Here is a 26,441-nt window from a genome sequence, read left to right as displayed (position 1 = left end):
GTTCTGTGTGTTTAAGGACAGCCGCCATTTTGTGTCAGATATGATACTGCTAATGTGTTTGCATTAGACTTGTTGGCTCGATTGTGACACTTCACAAATAAAGCATCATTTAAAACTATTTTGTTCTAGTAGATTAGCTGTTTGTGGGGAACAAGTCTTGTTGGTGTAGCCTGTAGTGTTGTGTGAAAATGTCCAGTTTTGATACAGTTGGCACCTATTTGTTTGCTTTTTTCTGGTTCTCTGTTGTGAGATTGCTTGTGATGAACAGGAGTACATATTCTCTGAAGCGCAGTGCTCTGGGTGGTCATTGTGTGTATTGCAGGTCATTCTGTTTTATTGTGTGATGTTTGGATAGATGCTGTGACAGTGTGTGTTAAGAACAGGAGTGTTGGCATGACTGAAGGTTCAGCCTCAGTATGGTGCTCGTTCAGACCTGATGTAGTGTGTATCGTTGTGACAGCACGTCTGTGTGATAGAGAGCGGCCATTTTGTCTCTGATGTTTTGGATCATGATTTCTCATCTTTTATGTTGAACAGTTTCATTGTGTCGTGTATTCATGTTTGTTTTGGTGCAGACTTGGTTTGGTTCTGTGTCTTGTTGATTTGATTTATTTGTTTTCATTTCAAGCTAACTTGATAGATTCCTCTAAGAATTTAATCTAAATGAGTTCTGTTCCTGGTGGGACTGTTTACATGTTTTGTGTAGAGTTTGTAGATATCTGGTCCAAGCTTGGTGCGGATGTTGTTTCAGTTTAAGGTTTGTTTCTCGTTCTGTTTGTTATTGTCCCTGTGTCTTACTTAAAGCAGCACTAAGTAACGTGTTTACCTTAATAAATCCTTTTCGTAGTCCCTGTGCGGGTAATAGAAGTGTTTATGGGATGATTGGAGGGTCTTTCATCTCCCCCTGGTGTCTCTGACCAGAAAACCATGTTTGCAACTTGTCTGCCACCGGTGCGGAGAAAGCAATACACACTAATAGAATCACAAAGAAGAAGCTAACATGCTAACGGGCAAAGCTAACTGCGGGCTAACGTCACTTTAAACAGTATTTACAGCAAAGTTTGAGTGAAAAAAAATATTTCCATTGTATAATTGGATGCACAGTAACCCTCTCTCCCTTCGCCTTTCCTGTTGGCGTTGTATTTACTCTCCAAGACAATTAATAAGTAAAAAAATCGTAACTTTCTACTACACCTGCAGTAGCGCTTATGACCTCTAGGGGGAAGAGTTACTCAGTACTGCTTTAAAGCTGCATTATGTAACTTTTATGTGGAAATAGTTGATATTTGTAGATATTTGACCTTGTATTTGACAGTGGCTCTGTTTTCTTGTGTCATGTGAACTTTACTGTAGTGCTGTAGTACGCAGGTTCTGGTTCAGACCTGATGTCGTGTTCTGGTACTTGTGAGAGCGTGTCATGTAAGAGGATGTAATGTTTGGTTCTTTCTCTTTGTTAATGTCCTTGTGTCTTACTTAAAAGTGCATTGTTCATATTTTAGATTTAATCTAAATGAGTTCTGTTCTTGGGAGGACTCTGTTTACATGGTTTGTTTGTAGTTTGTGGAGTTCTGGTCCAAGCTTAGTGCGGATTTTGTTTCAGTGTAAGGTTTGTTAATGTCCTTGTGTCTTAAAGCTGCATTATGTAACTTTCATGTGGAAAAAGAGTTTATATTTGTGTGTATTTGACCTTGACCCTGAAGTGCAGTGCTCTGGGTGGCCATTGTGTGTATTGCAGGTCATTCTGTTTTATTGTGTGATGTTTGGATTGATGCTGTGAGAGCGTGTGTTAAGAACAAGAGTGTTGGCATGGCTGAAGGTTCAGCCTCAGTATGGTGCTCATTCAGACCTGATGTAGTGTTTATTGTTGTGACAGCACATCTGTGTGATAGAGAGCGGCCATTTTGTCTCAGATGTTTTGGTTCATGATTTCTCATCTTTCATGTTGTGGAACAGTTTCATTGTGTCGCGTATTCATGTTTGTTTTGGTGCAGACTTGGTTTGGTTCTGTGTCTTGTTGATTTGATTTATTTGTTTTCATTTTAAGCTAATTTTAACTTGATAGATTCCTCTAAGATTTAATCTAAATGAGTTCTGTTCCTGGTGGAACTGTCTACATGTTTTGTATAGAGTTTGCATTCTGGTCCAAGCTTGGTGCGGATGTTTCAGTTTAAGGTTTGTTTCTCGTTCTGTTTGTTAATGTCCTTGTGTCTCACTTAAAGCTGCATTATGCAACTTTTATGTGGAGAAAATAGTTGATATTTGTGGGTATTTGACCTTGTGTTTGACAGCGGCTGTTTTCTTGATTCATGTGAACTTTACTGTAGTGTTCTGGTCTGGCTTAGGGTTCAGCCTCAGAGTGGTACTGTTTCAGACCTGATGCAGGGTTTGTATTTGTGACATGTCTGTGGTAGGAGGAGGAGCTGCCCTGTGTTTAAAGGCCCTATGTGACTTTGTTGATTGCAAACACAGAAAAGGAAATCACTAAATTAAGATGTTGTTTGTGGGCCAAACTCATTCCTAACTTTCGGAACATATTTGTAGCATCCAAATTTGTCAGTTTAAAGGCAATATATTAGACCTGGTTCTTTCTTGTTGTGGAGCAGCGTCATGTTTTAATGTAGTGATGATAACACTGTTGGTGCAGACTTGGTGTGGCTCTGTGTCTTGTGTACGTCTTTTTTGTTTATTGCCTTATACCTGATGGGTCCCACTAATGATGAATTCTACAGTTCAGATGAATTCTACAGTTTAGATCATTTGACTGTTTTGAGTTAATAGTTTTTAGTTGCTTATGTTATGTGGAATGTTTTGATGAAACGGGCCGTAAATGACTGTCTTCTTGGTACAACTGAGATAGTGGCTTAGTACTGCTTGGGATAAGGTCTTTCTTTTGTTACTCTTTGGTGAAAATTTGGGAAGTGGAGCGTTTTCTGTTGTCAGATTTGGAAATGTATTGTCTGTGTCTGGCAGGTTGACTAAATCTCACTTTAGGCTATATTTGGTGTTAAACTAGATACATCTAGGATCATGTGGTTTTGGTTTTGCTGGTTCTGGCTTGGTCCATGTCTGGTCCTGTCTGTGAGGACACTGAGGACAGAAGTTGTTTCACATTAAACCTGAATTAAATCTTTAGCTGTTGACAGTGTGGACTGAGTCATACCAGTCCATGCTGTGGTCGTCTCTGCCTCAGTCCATTGATGCCAGAATGAGGTCAGTACCTTCTACAGCACCATCACAAGACTGAGGCTAGGATGATATGAAGTGTTGTTTCTCTATGCGTCTGACTTTAGTTTAAGACATGGCTACTTCGGTTTGGTTGTTTGACCATTGTGTTGTTTACTCATTCCACTTTTGTATTTCAGATGCCGCGCGGCAAGGGGTCCAGGCGATCCCTTGCGGCCAAGAGGAGGAGGGAGAAGCAGCTCGCGGGGCAGTGCGCTGTTCCTGAGGAGGAGCTCGCGGGGCAGTCTTCTGTTCCCGTCGAGCTGCTCCCGGGGCAGTGCGCTGTACCTGACGAGCTGCTTGCGGGGCAGTCCGCTCTTCCCGAGGAGGAGCTCGCGGGGCAGTCCCCTGTTCCCGTCGAGCTGCTCCTGGGGGAGTCGTCTGGTCCCGTCGAGCTGCTCCCGGGGCAGTCGGCTGTTCACGAGGAGGAGCTCGCGGGGCAGTCCGCTGTTCTCGTCGAGCTGCTCCCGGGGCAGTCGGCTGTTCCTGAGGAGGAGCTCGATCCCTCTCCTCTTTGGCCCCCCGTCGAGGAACGTAAGTGGATTTCAGAATACTTCCACCTCCTTTTTAATTCTGTTTGATATTACAATGATTTCTCTTGTCTTTGAAGCCCGTGGACCCGGCTACCGACACCGTCCCCAGGTTTGGCCCACTGGAGTGTCCGGGAAGCAGCACCGGCTGGTGCTCCCGCAGGAGTCTCCCGACAAGAAGGCAAGTTCACGAGTTTGAGAAGGAAATAAATGTGTGACTTTTGATGTGCTGACAATCACTAAATACAGATTGTTTCTTTTTTGGTCTTAGTTCATTCTGCTTGTCGGGAACTCCCATCTGCGAGCCATCGTGGACCAGCACGTGCCGATGCAGGAGGGGCACTATTCCTTCGGCTTCAGCGCGACGCCTGGTGGTGGACCCTCGCACATCCACAGGGAGCTGGCTGGGACCACCCTGCCCCGAGGTGGGTACAGTTGTACTAGCAACATTTTAGCCTTTTAAAAAAAAAAAAAAAAATTTTTTTTTTTTTTTTACATTTTTGAAATGTCTCATATAGTTCAGCACGTTTGACCTTTGACCCTTCTCTTGTTGTCAGAGCCAGCTCTTGTCGTTCTGATGGCACCCTGCAACGGACTGACGACGTGCCGGACGTTGGACCAGGCTGCGAGGGAGTTCGGCCAGCTCCTGGCCTACGTCTGTGGACGCTGGCCCAAGGTGTGTACTTCACTTCTATGAGGTCTGAGTACTTCATTATTGTATTTAACTTGTCTAAATTGTAATTTTGTGTTCGTAGGTGTGTGTCGTGGATTTTCCACCTCGGCTTAGCGCTGGGGTGGAGATTCAGACCCTCCTTCGGCAGGCGTACCACCGCATCGCTGTTGGCATGGGTATGTATAAAAAATGCAACTGTCATCACTATTTTCCTTAGAGTGGCGCATACTTTAACATGTTCTTTTTGTTGCTAACATCTGTTTTAGGGATCCGCTACTTCCGTGTAGCACACAAGTTTCCCCGGAGCAAAGGGCATCTGTGGGCCAGGGATGGTGTAAGTACAGTCTCTCTCTTTAAAGTTGACCATTTTAATGACTGTTGTTTTATTTAACGTGGGTGAATGATGTGTTTCAGACTCACCTGAGCGACGACTTTGGCATGCCCATCCTCGTCCAGCTGCTGTGGCAGGCGTGCTACATGCAGCTGGAGCTGGATGACGCTGCCGCTGTTGCGCCGGTGTCTCCTCCCCCGCCCCGCCCGGTCACCAGGAGGGTTTCCCCAAGAGTGGAGGTGCCCGAGCCGCCGCCCGTGCCACCTCCACCCCCTCCTGAGTGGACCGAGGTTCGACGGGGCAGCAAGGTGAGATACTGTTCCTGTTTTGTTAAAGCATTGTTAACTGAAGTTGCATTATACTGACTTCTTTGTGTTTATCTCCGTCACTCAGCCTGGGGTCTCCCCCGTGAGCCCCAAGGGACTGCTGCAGGCGCAGGAGGTTAGTGTTCTACTCTATAAAGCTATGGTTAGATTGTGAGTGCTGTGACTAAACTGTCTGTTTCCTTTGTTTTGAGGTGGAGAACGTGTTCTCCTTTCCCTTGTCGCCTTGCCTGTTCAGCCCTGCCATGCTGGTGGAGATGGAGCGCTTCTCTCCATCTCACGGCGGCTGTGGCCAGGGCATCGGCTCCTTTCCTTCGGGAAAGAAGGTAAGTATCAGATCTTGTGTGAAATGTTGTTGTTTAATCATGATTTCTGAGCTGGTGAAATAACACGTCTTTTTTTTGCAGACGTCTCGGACGAGGCGTCGCAAGCGTGCTGCCCCAAAGAGACGCCGGCCCACGCGGCAGGTAGGTGTTTTTAAGGCTGTGCTCTTTATACATTCTAAAGAAATTAATGCATATTTGTTATTTTGTTTATTGTAGGCGCGGGCAGCACAAGAGGTTGTGGCGGTGAGACCCGGCTCATCTGCCAGCTCCGTGTCTACTATGGAGGAGGACCAGGTCAGTGTCGTTTAAAGTGGCTGAATAAGTTTTTACATTGTAACTTCTTTGATTATTAACAAATGTTGTCCTCTAGGTGGCGGCAGCTGTCGTGGAGGTGACACCAGGAACGTCACCTACCAGCGTGGTCATCCTGGACGGCTTCTTGGAGGAGGAGGTGTGTGTACTTTTTATTAATTGACATTCTATGATCTGTCATGAAGTAGTATCTAACACGTTATTCTTTTTGCAGCTGCAGTTCGTGGATGTGGGGGTGATTCCAGGAGCATCACTCACCAGTTCCCCCGACGCCCCAGTGGTCTTCGTGGACCAGGTGAGATGATGATTTTTATGTATCATTTTCAAAAATTAAAGAAGGTTTACTTCGCACATCTCCTTTGTTTTCAACAGGTGCGTAAGAGAAGGCACAAAGGCCAAATATAGAAAAGGAAAAATCTCTCGCACACTGTATACTTGCAACACCAGTGTTCTTTTATTAACGCATTTTCAAAAGCAGCTACACTGAACAGAGTGAGATCCGCTTTACTTTGAGAGATGTCTAATGGTTATGTGTTTTCTTTGTGACTTGTAGATGAAGAGGACCAGCCCCCTTTCAGCCAGTCAGCCGTCTCCACGCCGCAGCATTCCACCAGCTGTCCACGGGGAGAGCGCTTCTGACGCCAGGGACCAAGATAAGTCTTGCATTTGTTGTGCACAGTCTGACATAGATGTTAGTGATAGTGAAAGCCTTATCACGTTTGGTAGTAGCGATGTAGAGATGGAGGTTGATAGTCCTGTAGCTTGTGCTGATATAGTTATGGAGGATAGCGTTCCTGTTGGTATTCAGAGTTGCGTTAGGGGTAGTTTTCATCAGGCTGATGACAGGTTCCCGTATGGAGGGGCTCAGTGTGCAGCCATAGCTCTGGTGGCATTAGCTAGGCACACTGTGTCCAGTGTGTTTACATGGCAGCAAAAGGATTTAGACAAGACTTTAGTGATTGGTGATGCTGTTTACACAGAGCTTAGGGATAACGACCTGACTCATGGGCACGAGCTCTTACTAGCTTCTGACTTGCCCAAAGAGTCAGTTATTGATGGTCAACCATTTGAGTTTGAGTTCAGTCAGCCGGTCGCTGGGGCTGCAAATGTACTAGAGAGTGAGCTTATTGTTTCCGGTACCTGTGTGACCTTAGATGGTGGTTTTAGAGAGATGTTGGCACACTATGATGCATGTCTACTGACGATGTGTGGCAACACTTGTGCAGTCATTAAAGACAGCGGTAGATACGCGGTGGTGGACTCACACAGTCGTAGTGCGACTGGGATGGTTGACCCTGATGGTAAAAGCGTTGTACTTTACTTTAGCAGCCTGGATGATTTATATGCTCATTTTTGCGCGTTAGCTGACTGTTATGAAGTTGAATATAAGTTGTTTGAGATTACAGGCGTTGTTGTCGTGGTTGTTGGTTTGAAGTGTGAAGCGTCTGAGGTCATTTTGCCTCAGAAGCCTGACACTTCTGACCAAAGGCCAAAGCGCAAAAGGTCAGTTAAAGCTAAGTCGTCTGTTCCCAAATGCACACTCACAAGTAAGAGGGTGAAACGTGAACGTGATGATTTGGATGTTGTGTGTGCTGATGTAGTTATGGAGGATAGTGTTCTAGTTGATAGTCCTGTTGTAGCGTGTTCTGATATAGTTATGGAGGATAGCGTTCCCGTTGATATTCCGAGTTGTGTTAGGGGTAGTTTTCATCAGGCTGATAACAGGTTCCCGTATGGAGGGGTGCAGTGTGCAGCCATAGGTCTGGTGGCATTAGCTAGGCACACTGTGTCCAGTGTGTTTACATGGGAGCAAAAGGATTTAGACAGGACTTTAGAGATTGGTGATGCTATTTACACAGAGCTTAGGGGTAACGACCTGACTAATGGGAATGATAGCTTACTACCTTCTGACTTGCCCAAAGAGTCAGTTATTGATGGTCAACCGTTTGAGTTTGAGTTCAGTCGGCCGGTTGCTGGGGCTGCAAATGTAGTGGAGCATGAGTTTATTGTTTCTGGTTCTTGGGTCACCTTAGATGGTGGTTTAGCGGAGATGTTGGCACACTATGATGCATGTCTACTGACGATGTGTGGCAACACTTGTGCAGTCATTAAAGACAGCGGTAGATACGCGGTGGTGGACTCACACAGTCGTAGTGCGACTGGGATGGTTGACCCTGATGGTAAAAGTGTTGTTGTTTACTTTAGCAGCCTGGATGAAGTGTATGCTCATTTTTGCGCGTTAGCTGAGTGTTATGGACTTGAGTATAAGTTGTTTGAGATTACGGGTGTTGTTGTCGTGGTGGTTGGTTTGAAGTGTGAAGCGTCTGAGGTCATTTCCCCTCCGAAGCTTGACACTTCTGACCAAAAGCCGAAGCGTAAAAGCTCAGTTAAAGCAAAGTCGTCTGTTCCCAAACACACACACACACCTAAAAAGACAAAGCTTGATCGTGAATGTGATGTTGATTGGGATGTTGTTTGTACCGGTGCCACAGATGATGCTCTTGATTTTATTCCTCTTCAGGAGAATGTTTGTAGGGCACTGTGTAAGAACCTAAACATTGACTATGAGAGACTCGCTGTAGCAGAACCAGAAACAATAGATCCTTTGAGATCGTTAAAGTTAGATGTGCCGTGTACAAATGATAAAATCGTTGCCGACGGTAACTGTTTCTTTCGCTCGATCTCGCAGGCTGTTAGTGGCACACAGAAACATCATAGGAAACTTAGACTTGCGGTCGTTAAACATCTTAAAAGTAATGCATCAAAATACAATAGTCTTTTGCGCGATGGCTGCTCTTCTGTGGCCCAGTATATTAACGATAGTAATATGCATAGAGTTAACACGTGGGCCACTGAGATAGAGATCCAAGCAACAGCAGATCTTTTATGTGTAGATATATATACGTTTTTGAGTGGACGTTGGCTTAAATATGGTTGTACTACCAGGCCTTTGTCAACCAGCGGCATCTACCTCGAAAATATTAACAATATTCATTATGAAAATGTAACTTGCGTTAAAAACCCTGTGACCCATAGTTGTTACGGAAGCTGCCAAATTAATAGTTCTATTCTTATGGGTTACAACACTAGGTCTAGACAGGTAGATGCCCAATCAGTGGTTAGTCCAAACACTGAAACGAATGTACAACACACTAAATTATCCAAGTACATTCAAAACAAAAAGCATAGACATTTAAAAAGCAAATATGCCACAATTAAAGATAGACTGCGTGAAACATTGAGAAGTAGATATAGGGAAAATGTAGATTACAGACAGGGAAAGAAGGCTGCAGACAAAGTTAAATATAGAGACAATGTAGATTATAGACAGGTAAAGAAGGCTGCAGTCAATCTTAAATATAGAGACGATGTAGATTATAGAGAACAAAAAAAGGCTGCGAGCAGTGCTGCAGTCAATCGTAAATATAGAGAGAATGTATTTTATAGAGAACAAAAAAAGGCTGCGAGCAGTGCTGCAGTCAATCTTAAATATAGAGACGATGTAGATTATAGAGAACAAAAAAAGGCTGCGAGCAGTGCTGCAGTCAATCTTAAATATAGAGACGATGTAGATTATAGAGAACAAAAAAAGGCTGCGATCAGTGCTGCAGTTAATCTTAAATATAGAGACGATGCAGCCTATAGAGACAAAAGGAAAGTGGCAATCAAGGCAGCAAATAAACATAAATATTGTGATAATACAGAGTATAGACAAAAGAAAAAGGCAGCTAGCATTAAAAAGTATGAAGATAACTTAAAGCACAAACACGATGTCAGGGCCGCCAGTAAACAGAAGTACAAAGATAGTCCCAAACATAGGCAAAAAGTAAAAACATATAGTAAAGTGAAATACCACCAAGATGATCAATATAAAGCTCAAACTCGTGTTGCTTACAGAAATCGTAAAAGGCAAATTAAGCAACAATTGGCCGATAATTTTGATTTGGTTAAGGAACGCTTTTGGCGGGAAGTTGAACACGGTCCTGAACACATTTGTTGCGTGTGCTTTAAATTATTATTTATCAACCAGGTCTTACCTTGTAGAAAGGATGATTTTATGGCTGATCCTAAATGTGCTGCTGTTGCTGAGGCCTGTATCTCAGATGCTTATTTACATACGTGCAGTAAGAGTTGTCCGTCACCGTGTCCGCTGTCTGATTGTAGAGGGAGTTTGTGGATCTGCTACACTTGTAACTCTAAGGTCAAAAAGGGTCAAATGCCGGCTGAATGCTCAATAAACAATTTACAATTAGATGATATTCCTCCAGAACTCGCGTGTTTGAACACAGTCGAACAGCATTTAGTGGCGCTCAATATAGTGTTTATGCAGATGTACGCTCTGCCAAAGGGGGGTCAAGGGGGGACTCACGGTCCGGCCACCTGTGTGCCGTCCAATATTATTGATACCACTAAGCTGTTACCGCGTCGTAGCATGGACGGATGGTTATTACCTGTGAAGTTAAAGCGGAAACTTACTTACAAAGGCCATTATGAATATCAATACGTCGACACGGGTCGGATAAAGAGCGCGATAGCATTTCTTAAAGCGAACAACCAACATTATTTAGACATAGAGTTTGATGAAGAGTGGGTTAATGAGTTCATGAGGCAGGAAGAGGAAGCTATGGATACGGGAGCGACACCGATGGAACAGGGACAGGCGGCGCAGGGACCGGTGGCACAGGGACAGGCGACGCAGGGACAGGCATCTCAGGGACAGATGGGGGCTGCACAGGGACAGGAAGCGCAGGGGCAGGCGGCGCAGGCGGAGCAGGGACAGGCGGCGCAGGCGGAGCAGGGGCAGGCGGCGCAGGCGGAGCAGGGGCAGGCGGCGCAGGCGGAGCAGGGACAGGCGGCGCAGGCGGAGCAGGGACAGGCGGAGCAGGGACAGGCGGCACAGGGACAGGCGGAGCAGGGACAGGCGGAACAGGAGGCTCAGGGACAGGCAGCGCAGGGGCAGATGGGGGCTGCACAGGCAAAGGGGCGTGCAGCCAAGGGGCGTGCAGCCAAGGGGCGTGCAGCGAAGGGGCGGCCAGTGAAGGGGCGGCCAGCGAAGGGGCGTGCATCGAAGGGACGCGCAGCGAAGGGACAGGAGGGGCAGGGACAGGGGGGAGAGGGACAGGAAGCAAAGGGACAGGCAGCAAAGGGACAGGGGGGAGAGGGACAGGCAGCACAGGGACAGGCAGCACAGGGAGAGGATGAAGATTTAGATGATGAGCATCTCCATGACCGTCAGCGTCATTGTATGTTCCAGGACACCTTCTTTATGCCTGCAGATATGGCTCAGGAGGCTCTTGACCACTACTTCCAGGGTGTACTGAATTTGGCTCCGGCAGAGGGGAACAGTCCAGTGAGTTTGCTCACCGATAAGGAAAATGAGGCAAAATGCTTCCCAAAAGAGTTCCCCTTTGGGCGTAATACGTTTCACACCCGTAGGCCTGTTCGTATTACTTTGTGCCGGTATTTCATTAACAGGCTATTGCACGCGGACGGTCGTTTCGCGCGTAATCTAAAATTTCTATTCATGGCTCTGTACATGTTGGAAGTAGAGCAGGTTGTATCGAAGGTCTCCATAGCTTTACGAAAGGGACATGCGTGTCAGGGTTCGGGTAATGCTGCTGCAGATGAAGAATCTTTGGAAAATTTATTACAGTTTGATAGCGGTTATCGTTTTTTAAAGCCTATTAGAGGCACGCCCCCATACTGGCAAGCCACACTCAAAGACTTAATCGCGATGGTGCGCCAGCTGGGTATTCCAACATGGTTTTGTTCATTTAGTTCGGCAGATATGCGTTGGCCAGAAGTCCTCGAGGCACTGTTAAAAATAGAAGGTAGTACCAGGAGCGTAGAGGACTTAAATTGGGCAGACAGATGTGATCTTTTGCGTCGCCACCCCACAACTGTCGCCCGTATGTTTAATCGGCGGTGGCAGAAATTCCAAAACCTCCTTAAGTCCCCGGCTCACCCGATAGGCGAAATTATAGATTCCTTTTATCGTGTAGAGTTTCAGCAGCGCGGAAGCCCTCACGTCCATTGTTTATATTGGGTTAGAGATGCTCCCAAGCTCGGAGTTAATACAGACGAGGAGGTAATTGACTTTATTGATAAGTACATTAGCTGTGAATTACCCTCGGATCCAAAATTATTGGAAAAAGTTACTTCAGTGCAGCAGCATTCAAAGCGTCACTCAAAAACCTGTAAAAAGGGAAAAAAGAAGTGTCGCTTTAATTTCCCACGTCCTCCGTCCATGCGTACATTTATTAAAAAAGTAGACCCGGAACAGGAACCGATTATGCCTAAAGAGGAAGCTGTGGCGTTTATGACTGCACTTAAAGATGCTATTGTAGATGAGAATGTTCCCATTGATAGTGTGCAGTCATTGTTTGCAGCTGCCGGTTTAACACAGGACTCGTTTGAAATGGTGTACCAGGCTTTAGGCGGTCACACTCATGTAGTTTTAAAGCGGGGGATTAAGGAAGTCTGGATTAATAATTATAATGCGAAATTGTTGGATGCTTGGGATGCGAATATGGATATTCAGTTTGTTGTAGATGCGTGGGCGTGCATAGTTTATATAATTTCATATATTTCTAAGGCAGAGAGGGAGATGGGTTTGCTCTTGGGCGCTGCCCAAAAAGAAGCTTCCAAAGATAATGTTAGTGCAAAAGAGGCATTGAAAAAGTTAGGACGCGTTTATTTGCATAATCGTGATGTCTCTGCGCAGGAAGCTGTTTATCGCGTTACAAACATGCACCTTAAGGAATTCTCACGTAAAGTAGAATTCATTCCGACGGGAAACAACATTGTTAGATTGAGCAAACCTATCAGTCAGTTAGATGGTGATTCGGCTTCGGACGATATTTGGATGACCAACATTATAGATCGCTTTAAGAGTAGGCCAAACGATAGTACTTTTAATGATATGTGTATTGCTTCTTTTGTATCTGAATACCGTGTACTTAGTCAAACAGACACATGTCAAAAGGCTATTCCTTTACAAAATTCTTTAGGTGCTGTCGCTAAACGGCAGAACACCAAGCCTGCAATTGTTAGGTATGCACGGTTTTCAGAGACAAAAGATTCAGAGTTATTCCATCTAAGCATCCTTCAATTGTTTTTACCGTATCGCGATGAAGCCGACCTTAAGCCGGCTCCATACGAAACATATAAGGACTTCTATGAAAATGGGGAAGTGCGCTATAGTGACGGGTCGGTGCATTCGGTGAAGGCGATAGTTGATGCGAATAGGTGTCGTTTTGAAGTGGAGGCTGAGGATCTGGATGAGATCCAAGAGGCAATGAACTCTGAAGAGCTTTTGGAAGAGGCATGGGCCGATCTCTGCCCAGAGCTGGAAGTTGAAAGGTTGGAGTCGAAGGAGGAGTTTAGGGAGATGTTGCAGGAGGTCCTCTCTGAGCATGAGCAAGAGCCCATCCCTGACTTAGCTGTAAGGAACGAGGACATTTGTCATTTGGAGAGGACAAATGTTATGAGTCGTCCAGAGGGTCTTGCACTTTTGCGAAGCCTGAATGAGCAACAGCTGTCCATTTTTTACAAAATACGGCAATGGTGCTTAGACAAGGTTGCCGGTAACAACCCTGAGCCATTGCACGTATTTATATCAGGTGGAGCTGGCACCGGGAAGAGTCACCTGATTAGGGCTATTCAGTACGAAGCGTCGCGGTTATTGGCTCCTATTTGTCATAGTCCCGATAACATTAGCGTTTTATTAACGGCTCCGACCGGGATAGCAGCGTATAACTTAGAGGCGGCGACAATCCATACGACGTTTTCTATCCCTGCGAATCCTCCAGCAAAGTATGGTAAGCTTGGAGAGGAAAAGTTAAGTACACTGCGCGCTAGATACATCGATGTTGAAATTGTTGTAATCGACGAAATATCGATGGTTGACAAAAGGGTGTTTGAGTGGATTGACGGTCGTTTGGGTCAAATTAAACAGACGGATGAGGAGATTAAATTTGGAAACGTTTGCGTTATTGCAGTTGGGGATTTTTATCAGTTAGCTCCTGTTGGGGGGGAGGTTCTGTATAAAGAAAATGTAGGCGTCGATTTTTTCAACGATTTGTTTAAAGTAGCGGAATTAAAAACTGTTGTTAGACAACAGGATAGTACTTTTGCGGACCTCTTAAACCGGCTAAGAGTGCGCACGAGAGGGACACCCATGCTCCAAAGCGACATAGACATATTGAAGCGTCGTGAAACAGGCGAAGAGCCCGACGTATTGCATATTTTCGCGAGGAGGGTTCATGTTGGGGAATATAACTTAAGAAAGCTTAGTAGCGTTTGTTCAGAGGTGATGACCATAGAGGCGCGGGATTTTGGGATTGATAAGGGCTCCGGTAAAATTAAGGAACTCCATGGTCATCTGTGTTTCCATAAGTCCAAAAAAATGAAACCTAGTTTGGCGGAGGCACTGCATATCGGCGTCAATGCACGCGTTATGCTTTGTAAAAACATAGATCTTTCTGACGGTCTAGTAAATGGGGTATGTGGCATTGTAACTTATATAGTCGAAGATCCCCAGAACAAGAGGTTTCCTTTAGCTATTTACGTGAAATTCGATGACGATAGAGTAGGTGCGAAGACAAGGAAACAGACCCGTACCCCTGCAGACCTGACTGGTTCTACCCGCATAGGACCAGCTGAAGAACAGGTGAATAAACGCACCGAGAGGCGTAGACAGTTTCCGCTTAAACTCGCGTGGGCCTGTACAGTACACAAAGTACAAGGGGTAACTGTAGATGAAGCTGTGGTGTCCCTGAAGAAAATATTTACCGCGGGTCAGGCGTATGTGGCCTTAAGTCGCGTCCGGAGTTTAGAGGGTCTTGTAATTCAAGACTTTTCGGAAAAGGCCATTTACTGCAAGGACAACATTAGAGCCGCGTTAGAGAACCTGCCTCCCTTCGTGGTCGACAGTTTGCCCTGGCACAGACAAGAGGCACATGTTTTGACAGTATTTTTTATGAATGTACAGGGATTAGCCCGGCATGTGTCTGACTTGGCTTCACGCACACAGCTTTTGCAGCCTAACTGTATCGCTGTGGTAGAGACATGGTTATCTGTAGACTCATCTTTTGATAGTTGTCAAATTGAAGGTTATACCTTTCATAGTCGTCCCCGTAGTATCTCTTACCAGCACAGTAACCACACAGCGTTGGTTAGTTTACGTGGCCAACAGTACGGTGGAGTTGGCATGTACTGTGAGGAAAACCTTAACTATGAAATCACAGTACGAGATTTCGATTTGGAGTGTTTAGTTAATTATTTTGCAGAGCATCAAATCATCATGGCAGTAATTTACCGGCCACCGTCTTATCCCATGTCTCTATTCAAATATAACTTTGACAGGTTATTGAATTGGCTGAGCTCACATTGTGCCACTGTGGCTGTGATGGGAGATTTTAATGACGACGTATTGAAATCTACAAGTCTCTGCAATTTTATGGTAGAAAGAGGTTATGTTCAATACGTCACATCTCCCACAACTGAGAGAGGGACATTAATTGATCATTTCTATCTAAAGTCAAGTGATTACGACATTGACTGTTCAGTCGTGCCAACATACTTTAGCGACCATGAAGGGATCGTCTGTTCTTTTAGGGGGAAGTGCGTTGAGACGCCGCGTTTGGATTAGATTTACTTAAAATGGACAGCTGCTGTTTATTGTGTCGGCTCATCACATTGCTCCTTACATGTGACTTGTCTTGTGTCTCTTACAACTTTGTCTTCCCATGCCTTTTCATCATGCTCTAAGCAGTCCATTCCTCTCTCTTGATTATTGAGCATTCAGGATTGACTCTTTGTCAAAATTGTACATAACATTTTTATAGTTGGCAGCAATCATGTATTTTGACTTTTGTGTGTGTTTGTCTTTGGAAACATTTTGAGTGTTGTATATATTTATGTGTTGGTTCGTTTTGATGATAGCTTTAGATGTTGGATCATGGAAATTCAGTGATGGAGTATTTTGAGATATTTATTTGCAGAGGTTTTCTCTTTCCTGACAGGTTTTTTGTGAACATGCATTACAATATTGGTCTTCCTCCTCTCGTCCTCTTTATTAGGTGAAGCTGTGCTCAGTCTTGTAGTTTTCTTATGTCATTTTGTCAGACTGGGGAAACTTATCTGTGACCATGCAGTTAAAGTTTTCCCATTTTGTCTGACAAAAGTACATTTGAAGACTACAAGCCTTTACACAGTGACATCATGTGAAGAGGGAGGTTTCTGAGGAAAACCAAACTTGTAAAGCAGGTGAACAAACAAACCTGTCTGTGAAGAGACTGCTTAGCTTTGGATCATGTGTTTGCTGATTTAGGCGTTGTAGTTTTAGGGCTTTCAGTTGTAATAGTTGCTACTGTTGATTTAGTTTTGGCTTTATTGTTTGTTGTACCTTACAGTGATGCGTGCACACATACTGTAAGGTTTGTTGTCTCTGGTCTTGAACCATTCTGACTGGTTCAAAGGGTCCCTCGAATGATAAATTAATTATGTAATGTATATATGCCAATTAATAATGTATGTATTGTATTTATATTGTGTATTTTTATGTAATGTTATGTAATGTTACGTATTTTATCATGTATTATTGATGACATAATGTAAATCATGTATTTAATTGTAATGACACTAATAATGTAAATAAATTTTCCTCTCCTTGAACCACCACCTTATCGTGGTGGAGAGGTTTGAGCGCCTGAAGGATCCTAGGAGCTATGTTGTGAGGGGCTTTATGCCTCTGTAGGGACTCCCAGGGCAAACAGGTTCTAGGTGACAGGCCAGACCAAGAGTGGTTCAGATCATATTAAATTAAACTATAATGAGGTTTTCACTGATTGATCCTCATTTTTTGTTGTTGTGTATGATGTAAATAGGTTTGAATATATTCACAAGCTTTTTTAAAAGTATTCATGTTTTAATAATGTGACAGAAATTGAAAATGTTTTGTGTTTGTATTTTAAGCGACAGTTGCTATTGTTTGAAACATGTGTATAAATGATTTGTCAATGTCAATTTAAAGAAGTATTCAACTCAATAAATGTTTTTGTTACACTTGTTGATTTTGCTTACATTCAAGGCTTGGTCATTTTTCTGGTGTAGAAATTTTATTATGACAAACTACAAAGGCAGCATTGAAATAGTGCACCAATTGTCCATTTAGCAATTCAGTTGAAAGAATTCACAGACATGAAGAGCAGGTTTAGTGTTTCAGATACATGACACATGTTTTTATTAAATGGTCAAACACTGTCAGGTCTTTATTGTGTTTCCTGCTATTTTAGCTGCAACTTCTGAACACAAAGAAAACAAGAGGTCATAATTGATTTTCGGACAAACAGGAAAACACCTCACAGTGGTCTGTGGACTGATGGGGTGGAGGTAGAGAGGGTCTCAAACTTCAGGTTTTTGGGTGTGCAGATCAGTGAGGACCTGACATGGAGCGTAAACACCTGCATTATTAAAGTCCCTATACCTGATATTTTTATTTCAAATAATCAAAGAGGAAATCGGCACTTTTCACAACTTGCAGGGGCACTTTTCAGGATCACTTTCACTAAAATGCAGAAAAACCTGCCTGCAAGTTCATGAAATTGTTGCAATTGCTTTAATTAGATGGAAAGTGTCTTTTTCCCCCCACCAACAACTGAGTTTAAACAACTTTCATCCAATAACTAGAAAAAAATCAGGTACAGCTCCTTTAAGCTAGCTCAGCAGAGGTTATTCTTCCTTTAGACCCTGCTGAGGAACGGGCTCCCTCAGAAGTAGCTCGTCACCTTCTATCACTACCATAGAAAGCATACCAACATACCATACTACTGCATATTATGGTATGTGAGCTGCGCTGCTGCTGAGAAGGACCTGCAGTGTGTGATAAGAACAGCAGACAGGATCTTGGGCTCCTCTCTGCCAAACCTGGATGACATCTACGCCACTCGACTGCTCACACGTGCAGCCAGCATACTGCAGGATCCCACTCACCCAGGAAACTGCCTCTTCACCACTCTCTCCTCAGGCAGACTCCAAACTCCCAGGGCCCACACAAACAGGCTGCAGAACAGGTTTACCCATGATCAGTGGAAACATGGCGCAAAGTGCAATAACAGTTGTGCTTTGAATCCTTTTTCAACTGAAGGTTTACTTTGAAAATTAACTTCTGTTTATGATTATTTCTTATGGTATTGGGATAAACGGGGTAGAGACTGAGTGCACTTTAGTGAGCTCCATCAGTGTTCTGGTCTATGGTTCCATTGTATTTTGTACATTGACAATAAAGATCTGTCTTATCTTTTCTACTTATAAAAAAAATGGCACTTTCCAGAAATAACATGTTTGGTCACTGTTTGAGACGATGAGATTACGTATGAATGGGGGACAGTGCATTTTACCTTTCTCAGTAAAATGTTAGCCTCTTCATGTGAGAAAACGGCTCCAACCCACAAGCTGCTTGCTTGTGACCAAAATCTTTTTCATTTCCCAAGAAAAATTGTACCTCCATGTCCGCTGTCCTTCAATTATTGTTGTCCACACGCTGCTGACAGAGGAGGTTCCCGGTCATTCCCATTGCAACACCGTACAAATTACGGTATGGGTCCCATTGGCTTTCTTGATCGGGATACCATCAACTATTTTTGAACCAAATTTCATCCATTTCCAAGAAACTAATTTTTTTTCCCATAATGCATTTTTTCTTCTGCGCGCCCAATGTCACTTTTTCACATTTGTTGTGTCCAGGGGTGAAAGGTCAATAAAATGTATATTTCCGATTTTTAATCGGAGTTTGTGCAAATGGGAGCAATTTTTAGTTTGTGATGAATTGCAAAATTCTTCGTACAGATTGCAGCTTTGCCGCAATCAAACCGTAAAACATAGGCAAAATATTTGGATAACTTTTGATTTTGAGCTAAGCGAAAACGCTGACTCAACATTTTCCCGACTTCTTGGCAAACTGGTGGACTTCCGGTTTGTCAGGGGGCGTGGCCACAATCATAATAGGTGTGTTTAAGATGAGCGAGGCGCTGCAGGCGGCTGCAGGCGAGCGGTGCATGCCGGTCAGAATCGCTCTGACGCCACCTGTGCGACGGTACCCGTGTTCTCGTGAGACCGAGGCGGCTGGAGCGCCTTGGGTAGGCGAGCGAAGTTGCTTTTCTCCGCCTCGCTCGGCTGGCTGAACTACAAAGGCCAAAGGGATTGTGGGAAATGAAGTGCCGTAAACACGTACGCCGACAGAAGACTGACAGATGATTGGATATGAGTTGTGTTTAGATCAGAAACGTGTTGCCCTGACGCTCCGCAGCTCCTGCCTCCTTTTGTCTCATCACAGAGATCTACTTAAATCTGCAGAAATGCTTCAGAGTCTTCATGTTTGACAGAAAGTGCCAGTGTGTTCAACATATGGCCTACATTTTAAATATGCATAAGTTTATTATTCTAATCCTAAACTGTAAGAGGAGAGTCTATTGTTTTTGCTGTTGTGATGGGGCGTCTGTCTGGTGTGTGGGAGAAGCAGAAATGTGTCACAAACTTTTAAAATAGTTTTATTCCCAAACTCTTTCTAACAAACGCGAGACGCTGCGTGATCTGAGGCTCCTCTCTGTTCTCGGGGTTGAGATGTGTCTGCCTTGATTAGAGGCGCCTTTCTCCGCCCTCTGACGCCACCGCCTGGTCTCGTCTGGAATCGAGGCGAGGCGCACTTCATCTTAAACACACCTATTTTTTGTTTGTCGTCACATGACGATTGTCTGTAGCGAATACCGTCGCTCTACAACAAAGTTGACGTTGACCCTGCCCCCATTGGTGCTATGTGTTTTTTGCCTCTCCATGTGAATAATGGCTTCAAATTCCAGAGGGCGCTAACCCGCCCATAATCTTTTTAATTTCACAATTAGCATCAGACGGCCCTATCGGGACGTACTTCCATGTCCACTGTCCACAAGCTCCTGACAGAGGGCGCTAACGCGCTGTAATTGTGTATAATGTGAGATTTATGTGTCAGCCCCATTAGAATTGCATGGGGGCCCTGGGCGTCACCATGGCAACACCGTACAAAATATGATATGGGTCTCATTGGCTTTTTGGATCGGGACGCCATCAACTATTTTTGTGCCGAATTTCATTCATTTCCGAGAAACTAATTTTTTTCACATAATGCATTTTTTCTTCTGTACCTGGAGGGGGCGCTATCGCGCCCAATGTCACTTTTTCACATTTGTTGTGTCCAGGGGTGAAAGGTCAATAAAATGTATATTTCCGATTTTTAATCGGAGTTTGTTTGTGCGAATGGGAGCAATTTTTAGTTTTTGATGAATTGCAAAATTCTTCGTGAAGATTGCGGCTTTGCCGCAAACAAACCGTAAAACATAGGCAAAAAATTTGGATAACTTTTGATGCCCCACATCTCGAGATGAGCTGGAGCGATTTTGAGCTCATTTGGTGAAACGCCCAAGGAGGAGTTCGTTAAAATGCGATGTCAGCGAAAACGCTGACTCAGCATTCTCCGGACTTCCTGTCAAAATGGTGGACTTCCGGTTTGTCAGGGGGCGTGGCCACAATAATATTTTTTGTTTGTCGTCACATGACGAATGTCTGTACCGAATCTCGTCACTTTACGACAAAGTTGACGTTGGCCCCGCCTCCATCGACGCAATGTATTTTGATTCACCATGGCAACACCGTACAAAATACGATATGGGTCTCATTGGCTTTTTGGATCGGGATGCCATCAACTATTTTTGTACCGAATTTCATCCATTTCCGACAAACTAATTTTTTTCCCATAATGCAATTTTTCTTCTGCACCTGGAGGGGGCGCTATCGCGCCCAATGTCACTTTTTCACATTTGCTGCGTCCAGGGCTGAAAGGTCAATAAAATGTATATTTCCGATTTTTAATCGGAGTTTTTTTTGTGCGAATGGGAGCGATTTTTAGTTTTTGATGAATCGCAAAATTCTTTGTAAAGATTGCGGCTTCGCCGCAAACAAACCGTAAAACGTAGCAAAAAAATGTGGATAACTTTTGATGCCCCACATCTCGAGATGAACTGGAGCGATTTTGAGCTCATTTGGTGAAACGCCCTAGGAGGAGTTCGTTAAAATGCGACGTCAGCGAAAACGCTGACTCAGCATTTTCGAGACTTCTTGTCAAAATGGCGGACTTCCGGTTTGTCAGGGGGCGTGGCCACGATAATATTTTTTGTTTGTCGTCACATGATGAATGTCTGTACCGAATCTCGTCACTCTGCGACAAAGTTGACGTTGGCCCCACCTCCATCGACGCAATGTATTTTGATTCACCATGGCAACACCGTACAAAATACGATATTGGTCTCATTGGCTTTTTGGATCGGGACGCCATCAACTATTTTTGTACCGAATTTCATCCATTTCCGACAAACTAATTTTTTTCCCATAATGCAATTTTTCTTCTGCACCTGGAGGGGGCGCTATCGCGCCCAATGTCACTTTTTCAAATTTGCTGCGTCCAGGGTTGAAAGGTCAATAAAATGTATATTTCCGATTTTTAATCGGAGTTTGTTTGTGCGAATGGGAGCGATTTTTAGTTTTTGATGAATCGCAAAATACTTCGGAAAGATTGCGGCTTCGCCGCAAACAAACCGTAAAACGTAGCCAAAAAATTTGGATAACTTTTGATGCCCCACATCTCGAGATGAGCTGGAGCGATTTTGAGCTCATTTGGTGAAACGCCCCAGGAGGAGTTCGTTAAAATGCGATGGCAGCGAAAACGCTGACTCAGCATTCTCCGGACTTCCTGTCAAAATGGCGGACTTCCGGTTTGTCAAGGGGCGTGGCCACAATAATATTTTTTTTTTGTCATCACATGACGAATGTCTGTACCGAATCTCGTCGCTCTGCGACAAAGTTTACTTCGGCCCCTCCCCCATTGGCGTAATGTATTTTCACTTTTGTAGGTGGCGCTGTCGCGCCATTTTTTTTTCCCCCAATATGAAACACACATTTAAATTAATTTTTCACCAAACCTGAATTTTGGGCAAAGTTTGGTGAGTTTTCGACAATGTTCAGGGGGTCAAATTCCTGCTCAAAGAGCAGAAGAAGAAGAAAGAAAGAAAGAAAGAAAGAATAATTAAAGCCGCAAGCGGCATCGAACGGCCCTCGCGGGCCGTGCCTCCTTTAGCGCCTCTGTTGCCACAACCCTACCAAGGGCGCCAGCGTTGCCACACTGCATTTTCTTTGCCCTGATGTGCCATTAATCGTTGTCAGTAAACATCAAAACAACATTTTTAGCCTCTCCATGTGAACAATGGCTCCAGCCTGCAGAGGGCGCTAGCGCGCCCATAATCTTTTTACTTTAACAATTAGCATCAGACGGCCCTTACGGGCCGTGCTTCCATGACCACTGTCCACAAGCTCCTGACAGGGGGCGCTAACGCGCTGTAATGTTGTATAATGTCAGATTTATGTGTCAGCCCCATTACAATAACATGGGGGGCTCCGGGCGTCACCATGGCAACACCGTACAAAATACGATATGGGTCTCATTGGCTTTTTGGATCGGGACGCCATCAACTATTTTTGTTCCGAATTTCATTCATTTCCGACAAACTAATTTTTTTCCCATAATGCATTTTTTCTTTTGCACCTGGAGGGGGCGCTATCGCGCCCAATGTCACTTTTTCACATTTGTTGTGTCCAGGGGTGAAAGGTCAACAAAATGTATATTTCCGATTTTTAATCGGAGTTTGTTTGTGCGAATGGGAGCGATTTTTAGTTTTTGATGAATCGCAAAATACTTCGGAAAGATTGCGGCTTCGCCGCAAACAAACCGAAAAACATAGGCAAAAAATTTTGATAACTTTTGATGCTCCACATCTCGAGATGAGCTGGAGCGATTTTGAGTTTATTTGGTGAAACGCCCAAGGAGGAGTTCGTTAAAATGCGACGTCAGCGAAAACGCTGACTCAGCATTCTCCGGGCTTCCTGTCAAATTGGCGGACTTCCGGTTTGTCAAGGGGCGTGGCCACAATTATATTTTTTGTTTGTCGTCACATGACGAATACCTGTACCGAACCTCGTTGCTCTACGACAAAGTTGACGTTGGCCCCGGTTGGTCCCGCCTCCAGAGACGCAATGTATTTTGATTCACCATGGCAACACCGTACAAAATACGATATGGGTCTCATTGGCTTTTTGGATCGGGACGCCATCAACTATTTTTGTGCCGAATTTCATCCATTTCAGACAAACTAATTTTTTTCCCATAATGCATTTTTTCTTCTGTACCTGGAGGGGGCGCTATCGCGCCCAATGTCACTTTTTCACATTTGTTGTGTCCAGGGGTGAAGGGTCAATAAAATGTATATTTCCGATTGTTAATCGGAGTTTGTTTGTGCGAATGGGAGCGATTTTTAGTTTTTGATGAATCGCAAAATTCTTCATAAAGATTGCGGCTTCGCCGCAAACAAACCGAAAAACATAGGCAAAAAATTTGGATAACTTTTGATGCTCCACATCTCGAGATGAGCTGGAGCGATTTTGAGCTCATTTGGTGAAACGCCCTAGGAGGAGTTTGTTAAAATGCGAAGTCAGCGAAAACGCTGACTCAGCATTCTCCGAACTTCCTGTCAAAATGGCGGACTTCCGGTTTGTCAGGGGGCGTGGCCACAATAATATTTTTTTTTTGTCGTCACATGACGAATATCTGTACCGAATCTCGTCGCTCTACGACAAAGTTTACTTCGGCCCCTCCCCCATTGGCGTAATGTATTTCGATTTTTGTAGGTGGCGCTGTCGCGCCATTTTTTTTTTCCCCAATATGAAACACACATTTTAATTAATTTTTCGCCGGATCTGAATTTTGGGCAAAGTTTGGTGAGTTTTCGACAATGTTCAGGGGGTCAAATTCCTGCTCAAAGAGCAGAAGAAGAAGAAGAAAGAAGAAGAAGAAAGAAAGAATAATAATATTTCCGAGAAAAACAATATAGTCGCTTTCGCGACAATGTTATATTATACATTTTTGGAAAGCTTTCAACGATCCGCACGCACCCGTGGGGTTCCTGGGTGGATGACGAGCGCTTCGCGCTCGTCATCCACTATATACCCCCATTCACACTATATACCCCCATTCATTTTAATACAATAATAAGTATAAAGGGCCCACACCTTCGGTGTGGGCTGTCACTGTTTTACATGGTGAGTTTACGGTTGACATGGGGACAGCGCTTCGCGCTGTTTTTGTGCGCTCCGCGCACTTAGGTTCAGTGCGCTGCGCGCACTGCGCTGTGATTACGATTACAATAGGCCCTTGCGACGGCAGGCCGCTCGGGCCTAATTAAAGCCGCAAGCGGCATCGAACGGCCCTCGCGGGCCGTGCCTCCTTTAGCGCCTCTGTAACACCACTACATTTTATTGCCCTGATGTACCATTAATCCGTCAGTAAACACAGACGAAAAGTTGCATTTTAGCCTGTCCTTGTGAATAATGGCACCCACCTGAAGAGGGCGCTGGCGCGCCCACTATATTTTATTGCCCTTGAGTGCCATTCATCTTTGTCAGTAAACATGAAAACGGCATTTTTTGCCTCCATGTGAATAATGGCTCCAACATGCAGAGGGCGCTAGCGCGCCCATAATCTATTTAATTTCACAAGCAGCATCGGGCTCTATTTCACTGACCACCGTCTGTGCCTCGATTGTTGCATCTCCATTGCCCTACCCTACCGAGGGCGCTAACGCGCCAACTACATTTTATTGCCCTGATGTGCCATTAATCTTTGTCAAAACTAAATATTTAGCCTGTCCATGCGAATAATGGCTCCAACCTGTAGTGGGCGCTAGCGCGCCCCAAATCTTTTTTGTTTCACAAGCAGCGTTGTACGGCCGTACTTCAATGACCACTGGCCACAAGCTCCTTATAGGGGGCGCTAACGCGCTGTAATGTTGTATAATGTGAGATCTATGTGTCTGTCCCGTCAGAAAAACATGGTGGGCCTCAGTCGTCTCCATGGCAACACCGTACAAAACACCGTGTGGTTCCTATTAGCTTATTTTATCAGGATGCCATCAACTATTATTCTGCCAAATTACATACATTTCCTACAAACAAATTGTTTGACTACCAATGCATTTTTTCTTCTCAAACTAGAGGGGGCGCTATCGCGCCCACTGTCATTGGTTTACATTTGTTGTGTCCAGGGGTGAAGGGTCAACATACTGTTTATCTTTTTTTCATGGGAGTATTTTCACTTTTGTAGGTGGCGCTGTCGCGCCTTTTTTATTTCCCACAAATGGAACACATATTTAAAAAAATAAAAATCATTTTAACATTGGGTAAAACTTTGTGACTACACATACAGAAGGCACCAGCGTGCCTGGCATTTCTGACTTTACTTACATTAAGTGTGATTAAATCATGTGAGCGATCAGGCAAACACAGGATCTCATTATGCATCTCCACCTGTCATCAATGAACCACTATTCCACAGATTTAGCTTCTGTGTTGATTTATTTGAGTAAACCCAATAAAAACGACTTACATGTTCAATAAATGTCATGCTATTGTTGCAAATGCAAATATGCATTCTCTGGCCACTTTCTGTCCTTTCTTTAAGAGCAAATATTTTCCATCAGTATAATACATGTCTTATTTAATTATTGGAAATCACGTCATCACAGGAGTAAAAGTATATCTGTATAATATCTGTATATAAAGTACAAAGAACTCCCAGTTTAGAAACTACATCTCTCAAACTCCAGTCTGAGTGATTAACCATTGAGCCAAAGAGAAACAGAAATCTACTAAGAATTGTGATCAAATAACTCTCCCCTGATCACACAGCTCTTGTGCAGATATAAGTATCTCAGAAACAAATCATCTCTCCTGTCCTGGTTTATATTTGTAGTCCTTAAACTCACTAAACTAATCATGTCCAAACGGAGGCTGTTTCTGTGTCTGTTTCTGCTCAGCACAGAGCACGTCTCCTCAGCCCCTCCCATCCCTGTGTATTTTCTGCTCAGTAACAGCGCCCCTCCCCTCCCCCACGAGCCCCACCCTCCCCTCCCTCCGCTCTGATTGGTGGAGAGACGGTGCTATCTGTGACTCACTGGAGTCTATAAATAGAAGGGGGAGAGGACAGAACGTTCCAGACTTCGGGTGAAGTCACTAGTGGTTGAACCAGAATTGTCTTCTCAAACCTTGGCTTGCCTTTGCGATCATCGGATCATTGGATTACTGTTTTTTGGTTGTTAGTCTTTTGTAGTCTTTTGTGAGTTTTATCGTCTTTTGTGTGGACTTTTTTTTTTGATTGAGGACATCTTCTTCGGCTGGAGAAAGGACCGTCTGATCGTCTGTGACTTTCAGCAAAGAGCCACTTTCCCAGGAGAAGGTAAGAAAAAAAAATGTTTTACTCTCTTTATTGCTGTTTATTTCAAATGTGGGGTAAAGTGCTAGCTTTTTTGTGATTAAGTTTAGTTTAGTTTGTTAGCCTATTGTTCTCAGATGCTAATGTTGCTAGCAGGTGGTGTTTGAAGACCTTGTGCATTAAGGCTGGCTTTTGTGTGATTTAATTTACTTCTGCTGGATGCTTATTGTTGGCTAAATGTCTATCACACTGTTGTAGGTTGACAGAGTTCATTAATGTTGGCTTTAGTTTGATTTTCGTTTAGTTGTGGATGGAGGCCTCATGTTTTCTTCATATGCTAATGCAGCTAGCAGGCTTTTTTTCTGTCCCTGTGCCCT

General features: G+C 44.1%; 2 protein-coding genes across 2 annotated transcripts in view; both read left to right on the top strand.

Moving 5' to 3' along the window:
- Positions 1-26,441, top strand: part of LOC306969139 (GTPase IMAP family member 8-like) — a gene marked incomplete at its 5' end in the record, with an annotated part of 328,162 nt that overhangs the window by 203,061 nt on the left and 98,660 nt on the right. The window lies entirely within an intron of this gene.
- LOC306973751 (uncharacterized protein) overlaps positions 4,330-26,441 on the top strand; it is a gene marked incomplete at both ends in the record, with an annotated part of 43,266 nt that continues 21,154 nt past the window's right edge. Inside the window, 2 exons of the mRNA XM_079570755.1 lie at positions 4,330-4,432; positions 5,487-5,546. Coding sequence (XP_079426881.1) covers positions 4,330-4,432; positions 5,487-5,546 — 163 coding nt within the window. The remainder of the gene's footprint in view (positions 4,433-5,486; positions 5,547-26,441) is intronic.

This window comes from Gobius niger (assembly GCF_951799975.1).
Source record: "Gobius niger genome assembly, chromosome: 1".
NCBI classification, from domain to species: Eukaryota; Metazoa; Chordata; class Actinopteri; order Gobiiformes; family Gobiidae; genus Gobius; species Gobius niger.
Note: the sequence above shows the minus strand (reverse complement) of the source record. Positions and strands in the feature narration are given on the sequence as shown.